The sequence below is a fragment of the Emys orbicularis genome, chromosome 2, assembly GCF_028017835.1.
Source record: "Emys orbicularis isolate rEmyOrb1 chromosome 2, rEmyOrb1.hap1, whole genome shotgun sequence".
NCBI classification, from domain to species: domain Eukaryota; kingdom Metazoa; phylum Chordata; order Testudines; family Emydidae; genus Emys; species Emys orbicularis.
This window is the reverse complement of record NC_088684.1, coordinates 199,679,922-199,700,618: the sequence shown is the minus strand read 5'-3', so window position 1 is coordinate 199,700,618 and position 20,697 is coordinate 199,679,922. Positions and strand designations below refer to the sequence as shown.

The 20,697-nt window shown below is 40.9% G+C and overlaps 1 protein-coding gene across 1 annotated transcript in view; it reads right to left on the bottom strand.

Moving 5' to 3' along the window:
* Positions 1-5,734: 5,734 nt before the first annotated feature.
* LOC135874647 (cytochrome c oxidase assembly factor 1 homolog) overlaps positions 5,735-20,697 on the bottom strand; it is a 74,464-nt gene continuing 59,501 nt past the window's right edge. The window contains exons 2-5 of the mRNA XM_065399540.1: positions 16,172-16,273; positions 12,128-12,279; positions 9,472-9,548; positions 5,735-6,047 (exon numbers count right to left, since the gene is read on the bottom strand). Coding sequence (XP_065255612.1) covers positions 5,951-6,047; positions 9,472-9,548; positions 12,128-12,279; positions 16,172-16,265 — 420 coding nt within the window. The 5' untranslated portion in view covers positions 16,266-16,273 and the 3' untranslated portion in view covers positions 5,735-5,950. The remainder of the gene's footprint in view (positions 6,048-9,471; positions 9,549-12,127; positions 12,280-16,171; positions 16,274-20,697) is intronic.

Genomic DNA, 20,697 nt, shown 5'->3' with positions numbered 1-20,697 from the left:
AGGTTAAATAATAAATGACTAGAAGAAACAATGAGGATTTTATGATAGGTAATAAGATGAAGCTCCATAATCATTTACTTGCTACAGTCTACCCTAGTAAAATGGGGGGGAGGGGTAACTTTTATTCCTTTTCAAGGAATGCTTCCCTACAGGTTTGGGAAACCATGCTGGTAATGAGGCAATTGTCTGCTTATTTGAGATGCTGTGATTACAGCAGATTTGGTCTTTGCACCTTTGACCCTCCCATGCCCCAGTAATTTGCTCCAGGAATGCTCTCTCAGCACTCTAGCCACAACCTTTCACAAGAGACACCTGCATCCCTCTTCTGAGCACAGCTTTAGATTACAGCTCCCCTGCAATTCACTGTGCTTAACCTAGCAGGTCTGATTAACATGATCTTTGCTCTCTCTTCAAAGGCTGTGACCAGGGTATACCAGCAGTTATAAGTGACCAAACAGCTTTTTCAAAGCAGAGTACATTTATTTAAGGGCAAAAGCACACAAAGAAAACACAAAATGATAAAAGGTTGTCAACATACCAGAAGTTGTTTTTCTTCCGGAGGGAGGTTGGCAGGTTCAAGTCCTTCCAATCCTTCAGCAGGGTTAGCCTACCTTGGACAAAAGGTCATGTCTGTTTGCTGAATCAAAATGATTGCCCCTCTGTCAGGTTAAACTCAGCCTTTTATACCAAAAGCCCTTTGTCTTCTTGGGCCTATGGTTCCTGCCTGAATCAGGAGCTGATTACGATGCCAGGGATCCCAGTAATTATCCACTATATTTAGTCCTAGACGAGCTGTGGTAACTCTCCCCCATGGAGTAGAATTAGAATACAATGCCTAGCCCCCAACAATCCATAATATTAATACAATAGTTCCCAAAGATACTGCATGTTCACTCTTTCATGATATGAACAGAAGTGGTTGCAAAAGTTTTTCTTGTGTGGATTATTTTGTTGCGGTCTTCCTGGCAAGTAGGTTGAGTAGTTCCTTAGGAGGAGCACCTGTCTGCTTTGTGAGCTAGTGCTGGCACAATGTAAGAAACCCTCCTGAACTGCTGGGACATCTACTTAGTGGTTTTTTTTTCTGTCTGGCAAATCTCCGGGTGAAACTGAATTGGCATACTTGGTGGACCAACTGCCATGGCCTTTGTAAAACAACTGCTTTGATATTTAAACAAAGTAGCTGATTCTTTTCACTCATAATATATTAAATAGCTAAAAAAGCAGTTTGCTGACAGATTTATAAAGAAGCTGAATTAAGATTTTGAAAAACAGCCTGATTCTCTCCTGTCTGACACCCTGTGTAGCAGACATGCCAAACCCACGAAAAAAATGCAGAAATTGGGCTGGTTTTTGGTTTAATTGGCTTGTGAGTTGCTTGTTGGCCAGTTTTTGGCTTGCCGCTCGTAGCTTGTTGCTTCTTTTTTTCGATCAGCTCCCGGCAAGCAGGGGAAAGCGGGGGCAAGTAGAGGCAAGGGGTGCACAGCAGGTCTATTACACACCGGGGGGGAATCTAGTCACATAGAGTGTTGGGGTTCTTAGATATTGGCTTGTTTTGGCCTAGTTTTGAAATGGGATTAGTTTGATTTTTGGCTGATTGTGAAAGTCGGGGTGCTTATTTACCGCGTGAAAGTTGGCAACTGTGCTGTGTAGTCTTTTCCCCCTGTGCAAAGTGGGTGTAAACATGTTGCCAGAGCCACTTTGCACACAGGAAAATGACTATAGAAAAGGTACAAAGCAGTGCAGCCCTCGATCCCAACTGGTGATGGCAGTTTGAGGAGGCTCTGCGGAACAGAAGAGCCATAACTAGCTTACTAGTGATATTAACATAGTGCCTTTAGACCCAACCTGTGACTGGCACCTCATTGTACAAATAGTAAGAGGCAGTCCTTGCATTGAAGAGCACACAAGATAAAGAGCCAAGAGACAAAGGGTGGAAAACAGTAGGATCAGCCCCATTTAACACATAGGGAACTAAGTCAGAAATTAAGTGACTTGCCCCATATCACACAGGAAGTCTGTGGCAAAGTTGGGAATTGAACACACATCTCCTGCATCTCAGTCGCATGTCTTAGGGCTGGTCTACACTGGGGGGGGGGGGGGTCGATCCAAGATACGCAACTTCAGCTACGCGATTAGCGTAGCTGAAGTCGAAGTATCTTGGATCGAATTACCTGGGGTCCACACGGCGTGGGATCGACAGCCGCGGCTCCCCCGTCGACTGCGCTACCGCCGCTTGCTCGGGTGGAGTTCCGGAGTCGACGGTGAGCGTGTTCGGGGATCGATATATCACGTCTTAACAAGACGCGATATATCGATCCTGGATAAATCGGATTGCTACCCGCCGATACGGCAGGTAGTGAAGACATACCCTTAGCTACAAGAATGCCCTTCCTCTTCTAGAGATGTGGGCCTGAAAAGGCATCCATGTTATACTACTTAGCATTTATATGGTGCTATATGTGATCAAAGTACCGTATAGACATTAAGTCATTAGAACACTGTAACTCACTAACCCACCTTTGTCCTATGACTGCAGACATTAATTGCCCACTTCATCTTAAATGGTCTCTTGCAACGAGCTATTCCTTAGGCTTAACAATCTGTCCCATCTTGTATTTAGCTATGACAAGCTGATTATCTTTCCCAGACCTGAAGAGCTCTGTTAGCTCAAAAGCTTGTCTCTGTCACCAACAGAAGTTGGTCCAATAAAAGATAGTACTTCACCCATCTAATTTCTCATATTCTGGGGCCAACATAGCTACAACAACACTGCAAATATTAACTAGGCAATCATCCAGGTCCTAGTTAAGCAAACAAGTATGGATATAAATATTTTATCATCCCAGCAAATTATATTTACAAAGAGACAATAAATATTAATACAATTGCTTCTAAATAAAGATAATCTTGCCTTGATTGTCAGGCTGTTTGTCTTACTACCTCCCTTCTGCAAGGGTTATAAATTCTCTACTATGGAAGTTAGTAAGTTCCTACACAGGAATGAGGCAAACTCCCCTAAAGAATAAACCCATCTTAGTAGAACGGATGGGAAAGGGAATCCAGTATTTTGCAAGATGAGGCGTTTGTTACTTCTGAACTGTATGGGTGACAAAGAGTGGATTTTATTTACCAGACTAATGATTCTGTCATTTCTAAATGCACTGTTAAAAGATTATTTTAGAAATAAAAACTAGTTAGTGGCCAAGGACTGGATTAGGTTTGTTTAGCAATTGCTAACACAATATAGTTACGATGCATGAATTATTTAACAAAATGAAGTAGCAAACCTAGGATTTCTGCTTCAGATTCTCTTACTTCATTGTAAGGAAAGACGAAAGGAGGGGGTGTCATGCAGGAGCCTTTACTGAGGTTATCTTGTCTTTTAGCAACTGTTAGCTGTTTCAAGTCTTTCCCCAGTTCTTTTGGCTTCCTCCTAATGCACCTGTGTCCCTCTTTAAATTAGCAGCTGTGGGATGGGCTGTGCCTAATGGAAACCATATGTAGAAATTAACTGATTGGGTAAGAAGTCAGGTTCCTTTTTTCCCCAGTACATGCAGGGGAGAGGAAGCTACTGTACTGCTATGACCCTACTCTACCTCTTTCAAGATCAGCAGGTATGCAAGTTTATGTATACTAATAGATTTGTAATGGGGGAAAGACCAAAAGTAGGGCTTTTAAATGTAATTGACACACAGTCCAGTTTGCTCCCAATTGTTATACTACAGTTACTTGCCAGTACTTATAGTGTCTCCAAGGCAATCTCCATTCCCTGGCTTTTAAAAAAAAGATTTAGAGGAAATAGGGTGTGTGAAGGAATAATACATAAGGCATGGACTATTGAGAGCCCTTAAATGAACATATGTTCATCTATCAGAGAAGATGAAGAGACACCATTAAAATTAAAGGGAAGCATTATCAGAATCTTACAGGGAAATATAGGGAACTTTGTTTCTAGGAATCCTGATTCCATAAAACAAACTAAGATGGTTAAAATTCCTAGTTTGTCCTCAAAAGCTGTGTGAGAGCCCTTCCTCCAGGGTCCTGGATAACTGAGGGTGGAACCCAGGTACCGTGGTGTTAACCTGTTCTGATCCAAGAACAAATAATGGCTCTCCTGAGACCCTTGCGAAGCTGCAGCTGGAACATAGTATACATCTCGTCACCTTCTTTAAAAAGGGAATTGAAAGGCAATGGGATGATCACAGTGAAGATGTAAAGTACTTAAGCCTGGGATTTTCAAAGGGGCCTACCGAAGTTAGTTGACCAACTCTCAGTGATTTAACTTCCTAAGGCTTCTCTTGAAAATTCCAGTATGAATGAGCAGAGAATGGTGATAGAAATGAGTGGAACTGTTCTGTGTGTAAGTACAGGGTATAACATGAAGTTATACATGGAAATAGAGAGGAACAGTGTAGAATGGGGTTCAGACTGGAGTTTGGTTTCCTAAACCATTTTATTCTAAGAAGACTTCAGTACTCTTCGTATCTGTGGCTATGAAAGGGTCACCTGACAGAAAGAGAGGCTGGCTCAACTGTTTCAAAATTGCAATATGACCTTTGGATGGCAATATTTAAATTCTCACACAGTTCTTCAGAGTTTAGACTAGGAGGGATTGTTTTGACTCATTCACGATCACCACTAGTCCTACTGCGTGTCTCAGAAGTGCCTATCTTTTCTTTCCTTCTACTCCTGCACCCTGAGGTGCAGAGGATATCCATCAGTTTTTGCCATTTATCTTGGTCTTGTGCTGGTCTGTTCAGGCTTCTGAGTGTCATGCTGATGAATTTAGCTTCTTTCTCTACTGTTCTACATCATGTTTCTCTAGGTTACCTCTCTTGCCAGTTGGTAACCATGTTATCACTTCATGTGGAAGTCAAGCTGATGGCATCCTTAAAGCATATCCTAAATATGTCCATCCTTTTGCCACATTTGATGTTTTAAGTTGGTGTGTTCTCCTTAGAATATCTGATGTTGTAATAAACTCTAATAGATTCTGAACATCTTCTGTAGGCATTTACTTTGGAATAAGTTGAACTTCTCATCAATTGCTGTTGTAGATTTCCATGTCTCTGCTCCATAGAGTAGGACAGACATGATGCCAGTGTTTTAAAAAAAATAAAAATAAAAATAAAAAAAAATTGTATTTTTGTATCGGTGCTGATCATGCTACCTTTTCATGAACTTGAAAAGATTTGGAAGTTGTTTGCTGCGTTTGATATTAGTCGCTTGGCATCTAGCATGGTGTCACTATCACTGCACGTCTCGCTCCCCAGATAAGTAAAATGACTGACTGACTTCTGGTATTTCTTGGTCTACTTTGATGGTGGTTTTTGAAACATTGATAGACATATATTTTGCCTATAGTCTGCCTTATTTACTAAATGAGCTATAGGAGTGCAAATATATATTTTTTTAAATTGCAAGTCATATTTCATTTTTAGTAAATCATATAATAGTGATTTCTCTCTCCAACCTAGGTCTCATTGTCTTTCCTTGTAAAGATAGTTCAGTGAAGGTTTGGCCACTGACTTACGTCACCTAAAAAGGGAAAACCACCTATTATTTGGTTTATCTGAAAATTTGACTAGTCACCTAGACTTAGAAAGCAAATCAGCTGTCCAGATTTGAGGTTCATAATCATAAAGAAATGCAATTTACCGTCAAGAAAAAAAAAATCATAGCAGCACATACAAGATATAACAATGTGATACTCTGGAACAGTAATAGTACTGTAAAATCTTTATTTTGGGTTTCTGCCATACACACAAATAAAAAAGAATGAAATTAACAATACCAACACTGAGCTCAGTGCTAGAGAAATAATTGGACTGTAAGATTGTCCACTTAACTGAAATTGTCCATTTGTGACAATATTGAATGTACACAGTAATATGCAACCAATCAATAGATCCTCAAGTGACAGGATGTGCAAAGCAGCTGTCTTTCTTTTTCACCCCTCCTGTGTGTTGGTGCTCTCCACACACGAATGGTACACTGGAATATTCTGACCATCCCTGAGTTGCAAGGTGACATCTCGGAGACGCCAGCTGATACAAACCAAAAGAACATTTGACTTTAATTGACCAATTTCATACTGTGGTGATGTCAAGTATAAAAACACTAGGCAGCAAGAACCAAATCATTTAGTGTCATTAAATGGGCTTTAAAAAGGTTTGCAGATGCAAACCTCTAAAAGACACTTTCCTTGATGGCTTAACCGACCAAGAAACTACATATCATGGTTCTGCAACACCAATAAAATCCTGACAGGGTGATTGGTGTGTGCTTTTTTTAAAAACATTTTTAAATAACTTGTCTTTTTCCTTTTACAATCAGCCACTTCTGCCTATCAAGACTGCAATTAGGTAGTCCTTCGCTAATCTCTGGTATTGGATCTAGATCACATTGCTAAAGAATTATCCTAGTTAGGGAGGCTTTGACACCACATTGTTACTGAATGTGATTGTTGATACAAGTATAGAAGCCCATAGGAGGAGGCAAGTATGCAAAGAGAATAAAATGACTCAATTTAGAGAAAGAAAGCTGTACTTCTGGGATACGCAAAGGTGCACCCTCTGCTCTTCAAAGTTCTGCTCCAAGCCCACTTTCTGAGAGGACTATCAGTGTTAATCTGCCAGCCACGAATAACTTTTTCTCCTTCAAGTATACGTCCCTATGGGTGCTCCACTGTAGGAAGCACACCCACCTGTGCGCTCTCGCCTGGAGAATGCAAAGCCATGTCCATGGGCCTGCACCGAGCAGACCCTCATGCCTCCATTGGCCTAACTGTGCCCATTGAAGTAGCAGGGCTGTCCAGAAAACGAGAACTCCATTTTGTGAAAAACGTGTGAGGCTTCAGAATTTGTTTCCATTCCGATGCAGAACAGAACAAAAAGACCTTTCAAAATTTTGACAGAAAAAAACCCAGAATAGCCAGGAGGTTAGAGCACTCATCTGGGATGAATCAGGCAGCAGGGACTTGCATGGATGTGGAAGACCCAGGTTCAAGTGCCCTAACCATTGGGCCGCTGGCTATAGGGGATTGTTCACGCTCTCTGGGTTTTATCAGAAATTCCATCCTAGGGCTGAGAAACCTTTCTGATGAAAACTAGAACAACAGTAAATTAGGTAAACAGATAACATTTCTGCAAACGGTTTTGGTTTCAATCCATCAGCATTTTCTGAAAAACATTCTGTCAAAGTTCCTGAGCAGCTCCAGTCAGCAGTAGCCATTAACTTAAGTGAGAGGAGTAGTGTCAGGCCAATGCTGATCACTTTTGAAAATCCCACACATACCGTAATACAATTAGGTTGCTGCACCTTTGTATGATGAATCTATAGTCTGGTCACTCCAGGTCCAATTTTCAAATACTCCTATTTTCAAAAGTGACGTTAGACACTGGGGCCTAAGTCTCTTCTTTAAAAGTGATCTAAGCTCTTATGTGTCTGTCATTTTTTAAAATAGGACTTAGGAATCTAAGTCACTTTTGAAAATTTGACCTTCAGTGTCTTGTCATTGCTGTTTCTCTTTCTAGATTCTAGACTGTCTGCCCATTATCAAGAACCATGTCAGATAACTCAAGTATAATATAGCTATTCCCAACAATGGCTTATGCTGTTCTGTTTTATGGAGCACCTGTGTTTGAATCACTGTGATCTGGTTCAAGGACACATTCATGTCTCATCTATTACAAAATGGAACTGTCAGGAACCAACTATATTGCTACCATTTGCTTGGCACAAATGTGGCCAAATACTTGTGTGATGAAGTTTTACTGGCATGAATGTTTCTGGGAAATATATTTTAAGTTTGCACTGGGGTATGTTTGGAGAGTGAATTTGAAATTTATCTTAGGACTTGTCAAGACGAACAGTGAGTGTACGGCAAACTGGAGTGTAAATGTCTGTTGCAGCAGCATGCCACACGCTGTCTGTGTGGACTCTGCTACTGCGCACTAAAAGTTCCCCAGATCAAAGTGCAGAATCAGGGTCCACGTGGACAGTTAGTGCGCTGTAGATTTACACCCCAGCTTGCGCACTAACTGTCTAGATAAGCCCTTACGTACTTATATGGCCCCATTCACCTAGTATCTGATACGCAGGTACTATTATCTCCTTTTTACAGATGGGGAACTGAGGCACACAGGGACTAAGTGACCTACCCAAGGTCACCTGTAGGTCGTGGCAGAGCAGAGATTTAAGCCCAGGTCTCCCAAGTGCTAGGCTAGTACCCTAACCACTGAATTTTAAATTTGGTTTCCACAAGAATTTTCAACTACTCTTGGTAAGTCTTATCTAATTATGTAACAGAGACAATCCCATAGTGCCAGGTGCAACTAAGCAAAACTGCTTTGGTTTTGGAGATCTAACCACAAGACACAGGGAAAACTGAACTAACAAATGTTTTGTACCGACTTTCAAGAACAAAGAAATGTGGAAACTGTAGATTGTTCAGAAATTCTTCAATCCGCAATAGAGATCAAACTTGCTGAATAAATTATTGGTTCCTAATTATTCTCTCAGTTCTGGAAATCAGTTTGGCCTTGAGAAAGAGGGGGTCTGTGTTTAATACTGAAAGCCCCACATCCATAACACAGATTAGTATCTTGGAGTACAAAGAAATTTCCATTTCACCCCAATACAGCCTTTCTTTGAACAAAGAGAGACCATATTACCCAGGTACTTGAAGAAAATGACACAATCCTTAGCTCACCTCACTGGGTACGTCTGTGCTGCCCCTGGGATGGAGCCTCCCAACCCTGCTAAACATACTCCTGGTAGCGGGGCTCAAGCTACCACGCTAAAACTAGCACAGTGGACATTGCCACGCAGGTGGCAGCTCTGGCTCTCAACCCCACTTGACCCTCTGGGTCTGAACTCAGGTGTCGAGCCACAAGAGCCGCAGTGCCCACAGGACTGTTTTTAGCGCACTAACTTGAGCTCCACTAGCACAGGTCTGTTTACCAGTGGTGGAAGGCTCACTCCCAGCTGCAGTGTAGACATACCCATCGCGTCATGGCATTGCTGTGGTCTGAGAACAGTAGAAGATATCACAGGCCTGTTAAAATAACTAAGGACAATCAGTGTTAAACCTGGTGCCCCACTATCTTCGCATTTTTTGTGTGTGTGAAGGGGGAGAAAAAGGGGGTAAATTAGACTCAGTGGGCCTATTATGCACTCCAGTATACTGGGTTACAGTTAATAGAGGACCGTTTTCAGCACAAAGTTCTCAGTCTAATGTCCTCATCCTTTTGTATTCTGTGGATAAGAAATGTAAATTAGTTAATAGATATTGTCACTTCCATAATGACAGCATGTGAACACAATATTTCATAAGCTCTTCAAAGGCAGATTTCTTATTTCTATAATCTCAGCCATTTTGATGACTATAAACCAAAAATCTGGCCCTGTTGCCCCTGATTCTCCTACTACCCTGAACACTCCACAGAGTAGCCTTTTATTCATACTCACCAGTTAAAGGAGAGGTCTCTTACTGAATTGGTATGGAGATATCCAGCTGATTTTGTTCCAGATACTGGTATCTTTAACTGCAGATATATAAAAGTTAGTTGAACACTTTCAATGGCTGATGTTAGTGAAATGAATGTTTTATTCCTTCCTTAGTCAATAAGATAAAACTGAATCACTCCCACAATTTTAACATGGATACTTCAGCTTTTCAGCACTTTAGAGAGTTTCATTAAACTTTTTTAATGGGGTGTGAGTGTATCAATTTTGTCATACACAAATCGGTGTTAAAAGAATGTTCTATGTTATGACTGCAGCCATATAAAGAAAGTCACTCTCTGAAATATTTGAACTAACACCCTTTCTTTGCAAAGCGCTAGGAGATCCATGGATGACAAGTATTACATAAGAGTTTATTATAACAAATACAGGCACGAAGGCTGGGATAGTCAAAGCTACCCTTCATTAAATTAATGGGAATTGGATAGTAAAATCCTGCAGCAGCTTTGAAAATTCTACCATTAAAATACTGTAACTTAATAAATTAGGCTACCGCTGCAGTATTGCGTTTCTGCTAAAACATTCAGCATGGCTGAAGAAAATAAATATGCTTTGTCTATTCTTGATAGACCATCAAAAATGACATCACCAAGCCTTCTCAAGCAGGTCTAGCTGGCAGGAGTTGGGCATGCTCTGGAGGTGGTACAATAGCCCCTGGACCATGCTGTAGCAACCCACTCTGGCTGATGAAGGATCATTCACTGGTTTCATATCTCTGATGAAATAATGCTCCTCATCATAGAGGGCACTGAGTGACATGGTGGATAAGAAAGCAGTTGGCTGGTCAGAGGAATGAAATGTGACTTGATCCTGAGACATTTCAATCTTTGTAACATTCTTAAAGGTGACTTACAAAGGAAAAAATGAATTGGAGGTTGGTGGATCCCCACTTCTGATCTATATAAAGGAAGCTTGACATTTTTTGTCTATGCTTTTTATATTGGAAATTCAGCTCTTGCCTGGAAGACTCTAAGGGCAACTGGAGAACTAGGAAATTCATAACATTACAGATATCATGCAACTGGATCCTGAGGATCCAGGATCCTGAGGGGGAGAGATAGCTCAGTGGTTTGAGCATTGGCCTGCTAAACCCAGGGTTGTGAGTTCAATCCTTGAGGGGGCCACTTGGGGATCTGGGGCAAAATCAGTACTTGGTCCTGCTAGTGAAGGCAGGGGGCTGGACTCGATGACCTTTCAAGGTCCCTTCCAGTTCTAGGAGATGGGATATCTCCATTAATTATTATTATTATTATATTTAACTGAAAGGGAAAGTGAATTTTATTCAGTCTGTTTAAAACTTGCTGCTTTTTATTTTCTTGGTTAACACCTTTAACTCAAATGCCCTACAGCCAGCTGGAAGAAGATATTTGTCAAAGATTCAAAACCCTGTGCTCCTTTCATTAATGGCTTTGAAAACACTCCGGATGCATCTGAAACCTCTAGCAAAAGCAGGGAAGACCAGACTAAATACCCTTGACCTTCGTTTTTGTTTTTAAAAAGCCACTGGCTATCTACACCAGTGGTTCTCAACCAGGGGTACATGTACCCCTGGGGGTATGTGGAGGTCTTCCAGGGGGTACATGAGCTCATTTAGAGATTTGCCTAGTTTTACAACTGACTGCATAAAAAGCACTAGTGAAGTCAGTACAAACTAAAATTTCATACAGACAATGACTTGTTTATACTGTTCTATATCCTACACACTGAAATATAAGTACAATATTTATATTCCAATTGATTTATTTTATAATTATATGGTAAAAATGAGACAGTAAGCAATTTTTCAGTAATTGTGTACTGTGACACTTTTGTATTTTTATATCTGATTTTGTAAGCAAGTAGTTTTTAAGTCAGGAGAAACGTGGAGGTACGCAGGACAAATTGGACTCCTGAAAGGGGTACAATGGTTTGAAAAGGTTGAGAGCCACTGATCTCCACTGATACAAAGCCCTAGTGCAGACACAGCATAAAAAGTGACCTTTATCAGTCTGGCTTCACTCTGCTTCAAACTAGTGCGAGCTGTGCTGGTGCTAGTCACACTTTACAGTTGTGCAACACATCCACACCAGGACTAGCCTTTTCAAAAGCACCCTCAGTGACTTATGTACATAAGCTACATTGAAAGTCAATTGGTCTTAGATGCCTAAGTGACGCAACTGCTTTTGAAAATTGTATCCTCTGGCTTTTTTTAGTGGCATAGCTATTCCAGTAGCTAAAAACCCCAAGATAGGCAAGGTCTTATGTAAAAATAAAAAACAAGCAGAAAAAAATCTTTTTGGGTGGGGATGGTGAACCTTCTATACAGCATAAAGAAGCATCAGTGGGTGCACACACCATTTCTTTCCTGTATGAAACTAATTAGCACAACATGGAGTAATTCTTGCTATTCACTCCTCTACCATATTTCAAATCAAGAGACTTAGATGCCTTTGAAAGTTTCACCCTAAGTGGGCAATGAACACTCATCTATGGGGCCTGTGCGCCTAAATCACTTAGTCGCCTTTGAAAAATCTCCTCCTCACTCTCCTCCCCATCATTACTATACACTTAAAATCCATCTTTCGGAGTCATGTTTCACTGGCAGGCTCACTGCTCTTACCTGTGCTCTGGCCATGTCAACGCGATTACTCTTGTCTGTCAGTCTGATGTTGTGAACTTTAAGAGGGGGAGCCCCCAGTGCCTCCAAGGCTACAGGGTCATTCTTAAGCTGCTCAATAGCCAGCTGATAATACTGTGTCCTGGCAAAATTTTCTAGATCAAAGAAACAGACCATTGTGGAAGGAAGTCAATATGGGGTTGAAAAAAACAAATAAAAGGAGACCTAAGATACTTTTTTTTTTTTTTTTAACCAGCTTCTGTTGGTGAAAGACATGAGCTTTTGAGCTATAACTTGAAGAACTCTGTGTAGCTCGAAAGCTCGTCTTTCACCAACAGAAGTTGATCTAATGAAAGTTATTACCTCACCCACCTCGTCTCTCCCATATCGGACCAACACGGCTATAATAACACTGCAAATAAAAGAAAAGACATTCTCCCGCCCCGCATCCCCCATTTTATATATATATATATAATATAATAAAATATGCACACGGAAAACCCTCCAGAAAAAGAATTCAACCCTATAAATAGTAATAACCAGCCATGAGATACCAGACATGATTCCGAAATCTGAGACTTTTACATTTGTGGATTGCCAAAAAGAGAATCCCAAGTCTGCACTACCACCCATTTCAGTGGTGACCGCAAACAATTCTAAATGTGGGGAAAACAACTAGATGGACAACTACTGACTAAAGATGATCCCAACCCCCTAAATCAGAAACATTGCAGCAGAAGGAAAGTGTTGTTCTGTAGCAAATTTAGGGGAAATAGGCCCTGGATTTAAGACCTTTCAAATGTCCTGTACATGTAAGAGTGGCATTATGGGCAAGTTTCCATGCTTTTCTGACACTTGTAGAGCAGTAGGAGGTGCATTCAACAACATTCTGAATGGATTCTAAACTTTAAAGGGAATTCTGGAAAACATGTAGGAACTGAGAGAACTTCTCTTACATTGCTCTAGGAAGGCAGTAGCAGCTGCTACTACAGAACCTTGTGTTATAGCTTTAGGGACTTTTGCTTAAACCTTGCTTAATCCTATAACACAAGTGGAGGAAACATTAATTTTAAAAGGGTATCATGAAACATATACAGTTGTCACCATCAAAGTCAATGTGCTCCCAGTTACTACATCACAGTATGTGAAGTATCACAGCAAGGAAATACAGTGAAATAGTGTGGCAGCTGAGGTGATAACTGGAAAATATTCTTTCCAATGGTGACCAATGTATAAAATAGAGTTGTCGGGGCATGGGGGGGTGGAGGAGGAGGGAACTAGTGGGCCTTCTAGTGCTAGAAAAATCTTGAAGCAAACTTTTCAAGCTGTGCATGCTGAGAGCGGGATTTTCAGATGTTCTCAGCACTGGCCTAGCTTCATTCCCACTGACTTTAATGAGAAGAGGGTTAGGGTTAGGCTAACACCGAATACTTTTGAAAATCCCACCCTGAATATCTAGTTCCCACCTTAGATTTAAAACAGAGGACCCAAATCTTTTGTTTGTCCACCTCTTTATATTGCTCTGGGAGTGCAACGGGGTTGGAGGCTGTCCCCAGTTGACAGAGGCAGCTTTGCTGGTTTCTAGCCCAAGTTCTCCCATAGCCACTAATGAGGGCTGCAGCTGGCCATTTTCTGAGGGAGGACAGCCTCTGAGGGCCATGGACAGCAGTCAGCCAGGCTGCTTTCAATACTTAGGGGCCATCCCCAGCATAGAAGCAGACTGAATTGGGAAGCTGCAGCCAGTCCCCCTTCACCCTGCTTCTCAGCTGTGCACAGTAGACAGTGGTATCTTATGATTATCTTGCCTGAAGTATTAACATAAATGCCTAAATGTGTGTGAACTTAGATATCTATAGCATGAACCCAGAGCAGGGGTTTCTAAAGGGCACAACAGTTGGCTACAAGGACTACTGTTTATCTCCTCTCAGAGAGCCTGAAATTGGAGCTCAGTGGTTTGTAGTGACAAGAAACTTCTCGATTATTGTGCCTAAAACTATTTCAGCATGACACAAAACTTAAATGGTGGGAGCAGTGGAAGCCTGGTTGGGTTGTTTTCTCCCTGGCAATGTCTTCGGGGCTCTGACAAAGCAAAAAGAATCTTTGTAGAAAAGGTCCAGAACAGGAATGGTTATTTTTATATATATATATATAAAGTGATGTAAACCACTGGGTACAGCAAAGGGAGAAGTCAGGGGATCCTAGATTCAAATGCTACTCAGCTATTCAATGCACAACATGACTTGCGCTTCAGTCATCTTGGCTGTACACATGAAGATGAGGAAGGGGAACCAGAACTTCATTGAATCCACATGATTGGCACTGGTGCTTAGTTCTCCTGGGTTAACAAGCCTTTAAGGTTAGAGATATGAAACTGTATTAGCTTGCAAGTCAAATAGTAGCTTCTGTTTCTGTTTGATGCTAACAAAGAGGGTAACTCTCATTAAAGGCTGTACTTTAGTGATTAAAAGCCCAATTGGCCTGTAATCAAAATATCAAAAACATTATGTGGCTATCAACATCACACCAAAGCAATGGTCCTTAATAGGCTATGCATATTTCACTTGAACATTTCACCAGACAATGGTTTTAATGATGATCAATAGCCACATAAACTAAGTGGATTGTTAGCTAAATGATTTGGGAAAGGAGAAAGTAAATCTATGTCAAGGGATGTTAAGAGAAAATGCTAATATCCCTGTTAAATCCAGCCTCTCTATTTTAAAACATGTCAGGCTTATCAGTCTGCCTGAGCTGCAATTCAGAACTCAAGTGCATGAGTTGTCTGAAATACAAGTTGGCTTTCCAATGTTGTCCAATTTGTTATTAAAATATGTCAAATGAAGGGAAGGTTTCACAACTACTGAGGGCTTCAGAAAGGAGTTTGGCCACCCTTCCTGCAAATGTCCTCAAGTACAAGGCTAGGCAAAAAGCAATATAAACTGATAGTAACTACAGTAGAACCTCAGAATTACGAGCGGACCAGTCAACTACACACCTCATTTGGAACTGGAAGTGCACAATCAGGTAGCAGCAGAGACCAATAAAAGCAAATACAGTACAGTATTGTGTTAAATGTAAACTATTATAAAAAAGGGAAAGTTTTAAAAAAACTCACAAGGTAAGGAAACTGTTTCTGTGCTTGTTTCATTTAAATTAAGATTGTTTAAAAGCAGCATTTTTCTTCTGCATAGTAAAGTTTCAAAGCTGTATTAAGTCAATGTTCAATTGTAAACTTTTGAAAGAACAACCATAACCTTTTGTTCAGAGTTACAAACGTTTCAGAGTTACAAACAACCTCCAATTCTGAGGTGTTCAGAACTCTGAGGTTCTATTGTACAAGCGAAAGGCATGAGACCCCGAGGACTAGAGCATTCTAATAAATGGAAACAAAGCCTGTTGCTTCAGGACTATTAAATGTCTGGAAGTCACTAAAAAAGAAAATCAATTGCTTGAACTAATAACATTAATAATTCCCGGCCAATTAAATCTAGCAAGTAGATCTGTCTGTCATCTAATTGACAGTGTCCATCTCTCTAGGCTTCCTTCTAAGGCTCCAATCCTGCAACATGCTGAGCACTCTTAACTGCTGTTGACTGTCTTCAATAGACGTTGATGCTCAGCACCTCACAAGATCCATTTTGAGGGAACAGCACCATAAAGTGGATGTATTACAAACTGACCAGAATTCTAATGGTTCACATTTCCCTATTTAAGTGGTGTTCCCCTGCCCCTTCCCCCGCATTTCCCAACAACAACCATTTTTAAAATCTAATTGAGAATAGAAACCTTCATCTGTTTTTAAATAAATCCTTTTGAGACTAAAGTAACCATGCTTCAGAGAGAACTAGTATTGGAATTAAATAAAGCCTAGCCTACAAAATAAGGGACATTGCATTGGCAGGTGTGATTAATAAAATCTTTAAGCTCTGCTGCTCTTCCCTCCAATCCATGTTTATCAGAATCTGAACTATTCTTATTTGTCAACTGTACAAAGGGGAATGATGTGGAGAGGGCAGAAATAAGGTTGCTAATAGCAACAGGACTTACTTTGCATAAGATAATACATCACAGCACATCCCCCACCACTTAACAGCCCCAGATAAATAGCCATTTGCTGTAGTTTTCTTAAAGAGGCTGGCATTTTTCTCCCTAGGAAGAGAAAAAAAGAGAGAGACACATTTATTGTATGAGGAAAACTAAGATTTTTTTTTGCCAAAGTTCTTTCAATATCCCAGCAAAATAAGCCGGGATGAAATCACTGCATGTAGCAATCAAGCTCTCTCTGGGGCCCCACAGTACATCCAGAGGAAATCTGTGATGAGAACTGGGCACCTAAGCAGGATAGAATAAGTTTATTCACTTCCTTTTGCGATGCCACCACTTCACTAATTGCCAAGAAGAAAATGACCTCCCTGGTGTGGCTGATGGCCAGAAAGACAGCATATTGTTCTCAAGGCTTACCATACATACTCAGTAACACAGTGCAAGTATTCAAGCTTGAGAGGCCAGATTTATCCCTAGTGTAACTCCACTAAAGTAAATATGCTTGCACCGGAGTCAATTTGGCCAGAAGTCTTAAGCTACAGAGCCAAGCTACATCACTGCCAGTAAACATAATGTTGCTGAGGTTTGAGTTTGTTGGGGTTTTTTTTAAGCCACTGGTAAACAGGAAGATTCTTGCAATCCTATTCTTCTCTAATCCTCTTCCTTTACCATCCTGCCCATTTGATGAGTCATGGTTGTTGTATCTGTCTGAATGACACAGCAGAGTAACAACTACCTCCTAAAGAGTCAACCTAGTAGAAGTTCTATGGCTTGGCTACCAAAGAGTATGGCTAAACCATAAGGCCAGGAGAATCCTATCTAACACTCTTCCCCAGATCACTCCTTCAGGCAGGTTGTGGCAGGATGGGCCATAAACAAGCATCTGAATAGCTGTTTCCTAAAGTGTTTCCATCACAAAAACGGGACAATGGACTGTTGGGGGGGAAACAGTCTGAACCTCATTTCAAATGTGAAGCAGTCTTGTTGACTGAAGAGTGTAGATGTCTGGAGTTAGTGTGGGGACTACTACTGGATGCTCTGATAAGTTATAAAATTAGTGGTCTTAAAGGTTTCAAGCCCAAACCTTTGCCCTGCTGAAACTCTGCAAATGGACTGCTTAGCTAAAGCTGTTTAATGAAGCATAGCACAAAGCCAATTACAGAAATATGATCGAGGCAAAGCCACTTAATACATCTTATGAAAATGGTCAGCATATCTCCCAAGAATGCATTAGTCAGACCTTGCATCATCTGAGGAACCACAGTTTAAGAGGGTGGAGTGACAAACAAAGGAACTCTTTCTCATAATGCTACGCGCTAGTGTGTGACATCAGCATGATGTCTGGTATGTTCCCTGTCCTGCCTCAGAGATTGATTGTTTGCCTAAATTTCCCTATCCTATCCCCTCAAATTTTCTAGCTGAGGTAAAGGAGGAATTTAATAATTAACCCAGATATCACTTTTGTCTATTGCCTAATGTGCATAAACAACTTTTAACTGTGTATTGTTACATTGTACCATAGCATTTTAAAGTCGTCTTTGCCAATTAGATCGCTACGTTGAAGAGTAATTTCTTATGCGGAAGAACTGTTCTGAAATCAGAATACTACATATTACTTTCATAGCCACAGCGCTCTACAAGTCCTCCGATAATATAAATCTTCAGAAGAGCCCTCTTAAGTAGGCAAGTATGATCACCATTTTACAGATGACGCAACTGAGGCAGAAAGATCATGTAACTTGAAGTCCCCATAAGGAACCAGTTTCAGAGCTGAGAACAGTCCCCAGGTCTGCACTAAGACCATTAGAGCATGCGAGCAATCCCAGCCTCTCCATCCTCCAACCCTGCCTACCCCACCTTTCCCATGCAGGCTGTTGCTGACTCTTTCAAAGAGACAATGGATTTTTGTTGGTTTTGACTCCCCTCTTTAACTCTTGTCCTCTTCCCCTGTCATTGCCCCCCTTCTCTAGCTCCTCTGCCTGCACAAGTGACCCCCATCTCCTCTTCTTCCTGACCTATCTTTCCCCTAGTCTTGCTCACCTTTCCCCTCAACCTCTCATGCTACTCAAGTACCTCACAGAGAGTGGAAATAATAAAATTCTTCTTGTTGAGAAGTGGTACTAGAGGATTCACAAGGACACACTCTTCTGAAAGGAAAAGCAGAACTTCTCCCAAATATACTTTTTAATGCAATTTTCTGCAAGAAATACCTCATGGTGTATGTTTGTGTAACTCACATCTCTTATTATGGCCAACTTGGTGTGCTGCCCAGTTGTTCCCCTCAGCCTATTATGATGTTTGCTCAACCAGACGTACAATAAAGCTGTAAACTGGCCAACGCTAGCACTATTTTAGAAAAAGTCTGTCTTTGATCTGGAAAGCTGATCATTGTGTAACATGCTGTGACCTGAGGCATTTGTTATGTCCCTTTCGAAACCCTGGCCTAGAAGTGCCAGGCATAATCTTCTTCTTGCAGTGAAATTCAAAGTAATAGTATGCAAATGTCTGTGCCCACTAGGCACAGACGACAGCTTGCTGAGGAAAACAGAAAGACACTGAAATCTAGCACCAGTAAGCATCATAGGTAATACACATCAGTCTTGCATAAACCTAACAAAGAGCTGTAGTCAAAGGATCTGCTACTTGCAACCAAAATGTCTGTGGTTCATTAGGCATCACAGTCTGATCAACTCTCAAACAAGTATGATGGAGAGAGAGAGGCATCCATGTCAATTAACGGGATACTTATTTTATACACCTGCTATAATGTTCACCCTTCTTTACATCCAGTGGGTCTAGTTATACGTCTCTGCTAGGTCGCAGTCTACACAAACATTAACATTTCCCTTTTGTGAACTTCGAGGAAGCAAGAGGCTCAGCTGCTTAAATCTCACTAATCTTTTAAAAGATGAGATTCACAAATGCCATTTGGCAACAGTGAATTATGAACTCAATAGTTACTGCAGCCCTCTCAATCACACAATCTATCTGAGGAACTTATATGCCCCCCCATTGGCAGAGTGTCTGAACACTTCACAATCTTTAATGGATTTATCCTCACAACACCCCTCTAAGTAGGGAAGTGCTACTTCCCCCACTTTACTTATGGGAAACTGAGGCACATAGACTTGGCCGTGTCACACAGGACCTGTGGGAGAGCAGGGTTTCCCAAATCCTAGCCTGTAGCACTCTAACCCATCCTTTTGCTTGGGGCGGCAAAAAAGCCAGAGCCGGCCCTGGTTGTTCCCATCCTTAGTGAATTCCCCCAGGAACATAAAACAAGTGTAAAAGTTTTAAGGCTCCTTTACATTGCCAGAGTGGTGTAAAGGAGCCTTATTGTAAATGACGGTATGGCTTTATAAATTGTGAGTTTGATACCCCAGCCCTCACTTGCTTTTCAGTTGCCGATGATATAATACTGAGCTAATGGCTGCATATATTTGTTGACTAAAAACTAGAAATAAAGGATCAAACCTAGCTACATTACTGTTAGACAAAAGGGATTTGTCTATATCCTCCAATGCTATCCATCCCATTCTCCATCCATTGTATTGTAATTTAAATGAATTACCAAAATAATTGAAATTGGTGTGATTATATTGCATTATTTTGACAAATAAAATATGCAGAATTTTGCAATAACGTGTGCAGAATTTTTAATTTTTTGGCCCAGAATTCTCCCAGGAGAATCTTTAATGCATATTTTAACAAGTCTCCAATGAGCTGAAAAGAGAATTCTGATCTCTCATTTCCTCAGACAGCACAACAATTCAGCTACCATCTACCCTATAAGTGTATTAGACAGTAAGTTTCTTGTCGTGTTGTCAACTGATGAATGGTGCAACCAAGGCATGCACATGCAAGAGGGCTTTCGGAGAGAACTTTTCAGTAGCAATTCAGGGACTTGTTTGTTGGGCAAACTACATCCTGCTGTACCTCTGTTCAGTGGCGAGGGTGTACATTTCCATGAAATTTTATTATTTCATTCACCAGGGGTTAATTTCCTTTCCCTAATCAGGATGACTACCTGTGAACTATAGGGTTAAAAGATCCCATCAAAACACTTTACACCCTTAAGCAAGCAACAACTGGTGACTTTTTAAGTGTGATCTATAAAATGCAAGTGAGAAATAGGATTTTGGGTTCCCGAACATGTATTAAGATATGAATATTAACAAAGACCAATCATCAGGATTGTCATTCTAGTTCTTCTAGCTATCTGGTTTTTGCTAAGATTAATGAGGGGTGTGGGGGGAGCCATGCTTTGTGGAAAGTAGCAATCAACTTGGGAACCCTGTGGTCTATAAAGGAATCTCGGAAAGAGAGAGAATGTACATGTCATTCACAGTACAGGGAGTAACAGTAACAAGGGGGAAACAATGAGTTTCTGAGAAGCTGAGCAGGCCCTATAAGCACAGCAACCTGAAGTTAGGACATTGGCAATGAGTATTTTTACTTCCCTGTTACCAGCCATTTTCTATAAAGAGGTCTTCACAGCTAGGGTAAGAATCTGTTAGACCACTAACGGG